At 38.6% G+C, this 9,885-nt stretch overlaps 1 protein-coding gene across 4 annotated transcripts in view; it reads left to right on the forward strand.

Annotated features, from left to right (window-relative positions):
• Positions 1–9,885, forward strand: part of EXD2 (exonuclease 3'-5' domain containing 2) — an 82,535-nt gene that overhangs the window by 42,289 nt on the left and 30,361 nt on the right. For all 4 annotated transcript variants that reach the window (XM_005877934.2, XM_014549144.1, XM_014549145.1 and 1 more), the window contains exon 3: positions 8,829–9,085. In XM_005877934.2, the coding sequence (XP_005877996.1) occupies positions 8,829–9,085 (257 nt within the window). The remainder of the gene's footprint in view (positions 1–8,828; positions 9,086–9,885) is intronic.

A 9,885-nucleotide genomic window follows, 5' to 3' on the forward strand; every position in this document is an offset into this window, starting at 1 on the left:
CCCTGACCAGAATCAAACCTGGGACCCTTCAGTCCGCAGGCCGACACTCCATCCACTGAGCCAAACCGGTTTCGGCTGGAGTTTTCTTTTAAGGGAAGTTTTTGGATTATGGATACACTTTTTAAAAAATAGTTTCAGGCTATTCATATTTTTTATTTATTCATGTCTGTTTTAATAAATTATATTTTTGATTTAAATCTGTCTTATCAAAATTTTAAATTACAGGCATAAACTTGTTTATAATATCCTCCAACAGTTCCCCCCCCCCCCCCCCCCCGTCTGATGGATATGTAGGGATGGCATCTTTTTCATTTTTGACATTCTTGCTTATTTGTGCTTCTCTCTTTTTTAAAAAAAAATATATTTTATTGATTTTTTTACAGAGAGGAAGGGAGAGGGACAGAGAGCTAGACATATCGATGAGAGAGAAACATCGATCAGCTGCCTCCTGCACAACCCCCGCTGGGGATATGCCCGCAACTAAGGTACATGCCCCTGACTGGAATCGAACCTGGGACCCTTCAGTCCGCAGGCCGACGCTGTATCCACTGAGCCAAACTGGTCAGGGCTGTGCTTCTCTTTTTTTCTTGATTACTCTTTCCATGGGTTTATCTATTTTATTAGTCTTTTCAAAGAACCAACTTCTGGCTTTGTTGATTTTCTTTATTGTGTATGTTCTATTTCATTGATTTCTACTCTTCCTCTGTTATTTCTTCTCTTCTAGTCTCTTGGGCATAATTTGCTGTACCCTAATCTTCACCCTACTTTAATGACATTCTATCATACTCCACTGAAACTGGTCAAGTTGGTGGCTTTCTTGTTTTCTGATCTAGTGAACACTTATTTGGACTCATATTATTCTAGTTCTCAAAAACATCTGCACAATTCCTATGCAAGACAGTCTCTTCTTAGCTTTCATACCTTCACACTCTCCTATTTCCTATCTTACTGTTCTTTCCTCCTTTTCCTTTTCTTATCCCTCTTCTGCCTGGCATCTAAATACTGAGATGGCTCAGGCTTGGTCTCTTCTCTCTCCACCCCAGGGATAGCAAACTCAGATGCCTACAAGCTCCAGATAGGACATGCAAATGAATGATGTAGAGTGATTGTATTTCGAATGCATAGGAATATTCTTAAATTTCAAAGAATATGTTTCCCCCCTTTTTCTTCTTTAAACACAAGGCCTCTATGGTCTATCTTTCATTTTCCTAGTTTTGAGAGAGACATGGACCCTGAGAAATACTTCTTTGTACTAGAAAAACAGTGGTATACAAATATAATGATAAATGGAAGATGACAGTTGGCTTCAGTGTTGAGAAGACATGGGAAAGCTGCTATACTGTTCAAGCCAAGTGTTGCCAGATCATTCAGTTCTTTAAAGAAAAACTTGGATTATAGATTTTTAAAAATGTGAACTCTACTAATTTTAACTTCTGGCACAAGTTTTTAAACGTGGAGACAAAAAAATGAAACATGTCTGTGTATCAGCAGTTGGGTCCATGGACCACTAATTTACTAGTATGTCCTCTAATCTACATTATTTTTCTAAGTGATGTCATCTAATGTTAGGAGAACTGATTATTTAATTTTTTAAATTAAAGTATAGTTGGCATACAATATTATATTAGTTTTATGTGTAAAACAGTGCTCCAGTACTTATATACCTTACAGTGTCATCATGCAAAGTTATGGTATTATCGGCTATATTCTCTGTGCTGTACACCACATCTCTGTAGCTTATTTAATTTATAACTGGAATTTTGTGCCCTTATTTTCCTTCACCTTTTTCATCCATCCTCCCACCCTTCTTGCCTCAGGCAACTATCAGTTTGTTCACTGAATCTCTGAGTCTGTTTTTGTTTTGTTTGTTTTTTGTTTAAATTCCACATGAAGTGAAATCATACAATATTTGTCTTTCTCTGACTGACTTTATTTTACTTGGCATAATATTCTCTAGGTCAGTGGTTCTCAACCTTCCTAATGCCGCGACCCTTTAATACAGTTCCTCATGTTGTGGTGACCCCCAATTTCATTGTTACAAATTGAACATAATTAAAGCATAGTGATTAATCACAAAAACAATATGTAATTATATATGTGTTTTCCGATGGTCTTAGGCGACCCCTGTGAAAGGGTCCTTCGACCCCCATTCGACTCCAAAGGGGTCGCGACCCACAGGTTGAGAACCGCTGCTCTAGGTCCATCCCATGTTGTCACAAATGGCAAGATTTCATTCTTTTTTATTACTGAGTACATTCCATTGTATATGTGTGTGTGTGTGTGTATGACACATATATCACATATTTATTTATTTAAACATGTTTTTATTTATTTTAGAGAGGCAGGAGAGGGAGATAGAAACATTAATGCATCAACATCAATCGGCTGTCTCTTGCCTGTCCGTCCCCTACTGGGGATCAAGCCCACAACCGGGGCATGAGCCCTAGATCGGAGTCAAGCGTAGGACCCTTGAGTCCACAGGCCAACACTCTATCCACTGAGCCAAACCAGCTAGGGCTGGGTTTATTTATTTTTTATTTATTTTTATTTTAAAAATATATTTTTATTGACTTCAGAGAGGAAGGGCGAGGGAGAGAGTGATAGAAACATCGATGATGAGAGAGAATCATTGATCAGCTGCCTTCTGCACGCCCCACACTGGAGGTCGAGCCCGCAACCCTGATCGGGAATTGAACCGTGAACTCCTGGTTCATAGGTTGATGCTCAACTTTTAAGCCACGCCAGCCAGGCTTATTTCTTTTTTAATCCTCACCCAAGGATATGTTTCTGTGGATTCTGAGAGAGAGAGAGAGAGAGAGAGAGAGAGAGAGAGAGAGAGAGAATCACTGATTTGTTGTCTCCCATACTTGCCCCGACCAGAGATGGAACCTGCTACCTATGGATGTGCAGGAATTGAACCCGCAATCTTTTTGGTGTACGGGATAACACTCCAATCAACTGAGCCACCCAGCCAGGGCCATTTATCATATCTTTAAACATTCATCTACCAAGACACTCATCATAAGCAAGACTACTTGCTTCGATATCTTGGCTGTTGTAAATAATGCTGCAATGAACATAGTGATACAAATATCTTTCCGAATTAGTGTTTTTATTTTCTTTGGATAAATACCCAGAAGTGGAATTGCTGGGTTATCTGGTAGTTCTATTTTTAATTTTTTGTGTGATCTCATCTAATTTTATAGTTTTAAATATAACTAATGGGCTGATCATGCTGAAACGTAGAACTCCAACCTTTTATAGCTACCTGTCTACTTCACATCATCCCTTTAATGTCTAATAGTCATCTCAAATTTAACAGAATGTTCCTAACAGAATTTTTTAGTTTTCTTCCAAAACCTGTATTATCCCTAGTCTTCTCCACCTTTAAGATTAAAATCAGGGATACATCTTCCCCATAAGGGTTGTTCAACAGAAGTGATATAATTGAAAGTCAAGACACAAACAGGCAGTTATAGTATATTGTTTCTTTAATGGCAAAATATACTGATATTCAAATAAATGGTTATAGAAACCAGGAAATAACATAGCATGCTACCAGATAGAGGTATGGGTTTCCAGATCCCTCTGAGCTACCTATGATGATGTACAATTATGGCTAAATCACCTGTACAAAATAAGGATGCTGCCATGTTTTAGAAGCATTATTTTGCCTTTCTCCTGGGGATGTGGGGATGGAGATGTTAAATATGTTTCTTGTCCCTGACTCATGCCTGATTTTTAAAAAATGTATCTCTATTATTATTGAAAGTATTACAGATGTCCCCCCTTTTCCCCCATAGATCTGCTCTAGCCCACACCTACCCCCCTCATACCTGATTTTTTCTGGAACTTCTAGCGACAGACTTCTTTGCTTATTTACAGGTACAAATAATTGGTGCAGTAAATATTGAATGAAGTGAAGGTCATTTTCCCAACAGCATCCTTCTGTAGGCCCAAGCTTTGGGCTTGCCCGAGGTCCACTGTTTTTCTAACTATTACATTTCCCTTCCCATTTAGGAGGTATTAGCAGTGCTATCTGTAAAATAGATTTTGCATCCATCTGCTCTGTACGGGCTTGCCCGAGGTCCACTGTTTTTCTATTACATTTCCCTTCCCATTTAGGAGGTATTAGCAGTGCTATCTGTAAAATAGATTTTGCATCCATCTGCTCTGTATTTTCCTCTAATTCCTCCCTAGTCTAAGCCTCAAGAATCTCTCATTTGGATCTTTTCAGTAGCCTCCTGACTGGCCCACCCTGCTTGAACTTTTGTATTCTTACAATCCCTTCCCCATACAGTAACCAAAGTGATATTTTAAAAATGCAAATCAGATCATGTCAGTCCTCTGCTTAAAATCTTTCTATAGCTTCAAATAAAACTAAGATGTCTTAATTACTTACACATTCTTAAGGACTTACTAGTATATGCTCTGGCCTCTCTCAACATCTGAAATTTTCTCCTAGTTGCTTGCCATCCTCCTCATTACTTTCCAGCCTCATTGGGCCTTCATTATATCGCTTGAACAGAACAATCTCATTCCTCAAAGTCATGGTTTAAATTTAACTGATATATAAATGCCACAGACTAGGAGTGCTCATTATGTTACCTGTTCAAGCCCAGAACATGGTATCAAATCCTTCTTTACTCTCTGCTGCCATCGTGGGGTCACTTAAAGAATCATTGGCTTTTCTATAAGTTTATCAGCTCTGGACTTTTAAGAATTTTGCATAAAAGTTAGAATAATTCCACAGGTGTTCATTATATTATTTATGCTTTATAAATTACATACAAGTCTATCATTTGGATGTATCACATATATAAAAACATAATAGAGACAATAAAATATAAAAACTAAAACTATAGTCCATAGTATACAATCACAAATATGTTAAAACTACAAGTATTTTTAGATGCAAAGAAAGAAGTCTGGAAAAAATATTAGAATGTTAACAGTGTTTATTTCTGGGTTGTGGAGTTTGGATATTTTTTTATTTTTGTATAATTGTATGTTTTTGGCAATAAATATGCAGTGCTTTATTTTAAAAAAGAAAAGAAAAAGAATCCTGAAACTAAAATGGATTATCCACTGGCCCTCAGGAAAGAGGATTCTAAACCAGTATTCTCTAAGTGAGTTACTGAAATATGGAAAAAAGTGTTAGACATTTTGTCTGTAATGATTGATACCATTATTCATTTAAAATTGTTATTTTTGTGTATATGTAATGATGTAACACATCAGTATATATATGACTACATGTATATAATTATAAATACCTAGGCATACATGTTGTGTATGTCCCAAACTTTTTTTTTTAAAGCCTTACCTGAGGATATTTTTTGTATTGATTTTCAGAAAGAGTGGAAGGGAGGGAGGGGAGGGTGGGGAGAGGGAGAGAAAGACAGAGAAAGAGAGAGAGAGAGAGAGGGAGAGGGAGAGGGAGAGGGGGAGAGAGAGAGAGGGGGAGAGAGAGAGAGAGAGGAAGGAAGGAAGGAAGGAAGGAAGGAAGGAAGGAAGGAAGGAAGGAAGGAAGGAAGGAAGGAAGTTCGATTGGTTGCCTCCTGCACACACCCGACCGACTTGGGCTGGGAATCGGACCTGAAACCCAGGTATCCTTGATGGGGAATCGAATCCTTCGGTGCTCAGGCTGACACTTTAACCACCGGCCTGGGCTCAAATATTTAAAAAAATTTTTTTAATATATATTTTTATTGATTTCAGAGCGGTAGGGAGAGGGAAAGAGAGATAGAAACTCAATGATGAGAGAGAATCATTGGCTGCCTCTTTCACACCCCCTACTGGGGATCAAGCCCACAACCCGGCATATGCCCTTGACCAGATTTGAATCCGGGACCCTTCAGCCTGCAGGCCAACACTCTATCCACTGAGCCAAACCAGCTGGTTGCCTCCTGCACACCCCCTACTGCGGACTGAGCCTGCAATCTTAGCAGGTGCCCTGACCAGGAATTGAACCGTGAGGTCGATGCTCAACCACTGAGCCAAACTGGCCAAGCTCAAATATTTTTTATGAGTTGACCAATCAAAAAAAAAAAATCAGAGACCACTGAATTAAATAATGCTAATAAAATTAAAATATGTCATGTCTTTTCCCATTAAGGGTTTCATTGTTTTCCATGAGTAATAAGTGATACCGAGACACGAAGATGTCAGAAAGCAAAAGGGGTAAACATATGAGAAATAAAAACTAGATCTTCTATTAATTTAGCCATATTGACTCTGCTAGAGGCATTATTTTTCCAATTATGCACTTAGTATAAATTGCATACCTAGCCCTAACTGGTTTGGTTCAGTGGCTAGAGCGTCAGCCTGCGGACTCAAGGGTCCCAGGTTCGATTCCAGTCAAGGGCATGTACCTTGGTTGCAGGCACATCCCTAGTGGGGAGTGTGCAGGAGGCAGCTGATCGATGTTTCTCTCTCATCGAGGTTTCTGGCTCTCTATCTCTCTCCCTTCCTCTCTGTAAAAAACCAATAAAATACATTTTTAAAAAATTGCGTACCTACTGGAATCATAAACATTTGGATTCCTAGTAGGAAAACCTTAATTGTAATATATTGGATCTTAAGCACAATCCAGAAACAGTATTAAAAAGACAAGAACTTGTATATCTGTCCACCTAGCTAGTTATTTACTTAATGTATTTTAGACAGGGGGACTGACGAAAAAGATGTTAAGAGAGGCAGCATTAGGAATTTGCAGTGCGTATTGTGTCAAATTAGCAGGCTAAATATTAGAAGTGGAGATTTATAGCTTTTTAATAGAAAGATCTGGTATTACAGAGGAAAGGAATTACTCAATAAAAAAGACAATTTGGCCACATCCAGATGAATTATTATGGAACAGGACTCAATAGTCAATTTCTTGTAGTCTTTTTTTACCTTGTCTGAGCCCCAAGAAATAGGCACATTAAAGATTAAACTGGCATGCTTTCTTTTGAGGATATGGAAATAGCCCTCATCGATAAATCGGTGCCTAAGCAGGGAAATCCTAAGGCTTTTATGAGTTAAGCCATGGTTTTACTTAGAATTGAAATTCAAGTTAAGGGCTAAGGCCCTCCTGAATTTTGTTTTTAACAACAATTCTTTGTGATCCTGATTGCTGCTTCTTTGTGATACTGGTCATCTCAACAATGATACATCATTCCCTTGATTACTTGTAACACTTTGTTTATTTACCATGCAGTTTCTAAGGGTGTGAGCTGTATAATACTCTACCTGAAAGGTTGTAATCCTTAAGGCAGGTTCCATCTCATATAAGTTTATATCCACAATGGCGCCTGGTGCAATGCCTTACATACTGATACTGTAGTAGTAAGAGGATAGCATTGCCTAGAGCAGGGTTCTCCACTGGTAACATTTTGGGGAGATGATTCTTTGTTGTGAGGGGTTATCCTGTACATTGTAGAGTGTTTAGCAGCATTCTGGCCTCTAACTAGTGGATACCAGTGCACTCTCTCCCTAGTTGTGACAACCAGCAATTTCTCCAGATATTGCCAAAAGTCCTGGGTGGGGTGTGTATGTGCAAAATCAATGCTGGTTGAGAACTGCTGTTCTAGAGATAGGGAAGTTTAGGTTCTAGTCCCGACTTTGCCATTCTCTTTCCATGATTAAGCAAACTGCTTTACCCATAGGGTTTACATTTCCTCTCTTGGAAAATGAGGATTGGAATTTATTGGATACTAAGGAACCTTTAATTAATGTGAATTTTGTATGTAAATATTTCTGAGAATAGCTTCTTTAGCTTTAAGTATTTTCTCCAACTTATCTATTACCTCAGAAAGATTAAAACTATACACCTGAGCCCTGGCTAGTATGGCTTAGTTGTTTGGGCGTTGTTCTGTGCACCAAAAGATCGCTGGTTCAATTCCTGGTCAGGGCACATGCACAGGTTGTGGGCTCGATCCCTGGTAAGGGGCTTGCAGGAGGCAGCCAATTGATGTTTCACTCTCACATCAATGTTTCTCTCTCTCTCTTTCTCTTTCTCTCTCTCTCTCTTCTCTCCCGCTCCCTCTCTCCCTCTTCCTTACTCTCTCTCTAAAAATAAATAAAACATCTTAAAACAACTACACACCTGCAAGCAATACAGAATAATATTGAATGTAAACTGTAATTGAAAAATAAAATTAAAAAACAAAGCAAAACAAAGAAGATTAAAACTAGATCAGTTAATATATAGTTATTTTCATCTCTTAAGGTATAAGGATCCTAGCTTATGCCAGTATATATTTTCTTCTTTTATGACCAATATTTGTGACCATAAAATGTTGAGAAAGCATTCTGTGCTACCAGGATTTATTATAATGACAGGTACCACTTATTTGTACTAGCATTGTATTTCCTACCTCTTTTTAAACATCGGATCTTGAAGCAGTGATGATAAGGTAAATGAGTCAAAGTCACTAGCATGTAACGTAAGAGAGTCTGGATAATAAAAAGAGTTATGTTTATCATCTGGCACTCTGCTCCTTAGCCTTTTTTTTTCCTATTAGCCTTTTAAAACCAGTATGTTTCACATGACTCTGCCAGTGTGTGTCCCAGGGCGCCTCTGTGTCAGCTGGTCACTATTTATGGACTGCTCGTATTTCAGGCTCTGGAGTTTGGGCCTTCAGTATCCTTTGTTTAAGTTGCTGCTTTACAAAGTTCATTGCATTTATTAGCATAAGCTGATTCTTAGATTTGAACCAAAATCTAGTCAGCTGCTCCCTTTGGGAAGTTAAGGATGTTCCTCTTAGACTTTTGCCACAGTTTCATGTTGTACTTGGTACTGTGCTAGGGTATGAACTGTGGCCCTGTTTTTTCCTCTGTTGCAGGTGAACTTGGAAGGGAAAGCCAATCCTCTGTCGCTTCTTCAAATGGCCTCCCCAAGTGGCTTCTGTGTCTTGGTTCGCTTGCCCAAGCTGATCTGTGGAGGAAAAACACTACCAAAAACATTATTGAACATGTTGGCAGATGGCACTATTTTAAAAGTTGGAGTAGGATGTTCAGAAGATGCCAGCAAGCTTCTGCAGGATTATGGCCTCTTTGTTAAGGGGTGCTTGGACCTCCGATACCTAGTCATGAGGCAGAGGTATGGTTTGTATGAATGCTGCTAGGATTCTTGTAGCTGTGGGGCAAATATTTTAGCAAAATTATAGATTAATAAGACTCAATAATGAAGCATCTAAAATTTGTCACAAGCCTACAGGCTTCTGAGATGCATATTAAATTTCTAAGGAAATATTTCAACTTATGAGAAAAGTTTAGTTACCCAGAATTGATCTTTTTATTTATTTTTATTTTTTATTTTTCTTAGAATTGGCCTTTTTATTTTTATCTTTTTAAAATATATTTTTATTGATTTCATAGAGGAAGGGAGAGGGAGAGAGAGACAGAAACATCAATGATGAGAGAGAATCATTGATTGGTTGCCTCCTGCAAGCCCACTACTGGGGATCGAGCCTGCAACCCAGGCATGTGCCCTTGACTGGAAACAAACCCAGGACCCTTTAGTCCTCAGGCCGATGCTCTACCCACTGAACCAAACTGGCTAGGGCAGAATTGGTCTTTTTAAATGAAACATTAATAAGATGTCTCTACCAGGTGTACTAGTTAATAATGAGAATTTTTTTCAATAGATGGAGTTACACATATGTTGATATATATGCGATTTGATATGTATGCTCTTTTGTTGTATTGACAGCAAGCTTCAAAACTTCATATGTCAAATTTTCTGAGGGTGTTAACATCATAGATACTTTTACGCTTAAAAATTGCCGGAAGCCGGTCCACCCTTGCTGCTTGACACAGTCGCTGCAGGGAAGAAACATCTGCACAGCTTATGTTTCAAGGGACCTGGCGTATATGGCATATGTTTGCTCCCCCTCTTAG

The sequence above is a fragment of the Myotis brandtii genome, unplaced genomic scaffold (assembly GCF_000412655.1).
Source record: "Myotis brandtii unplaced genomic scaffold, ASM41265v1 scaffold536, whole genome shotgun sequence".
Classification (NCBI taxonomy): domain Eukaryota; kingdom Metazoa; phylum Chordata; class Mammalia; order Chiroptera; family Vespertilionidae; genus Myotis; species Myotis brandtii.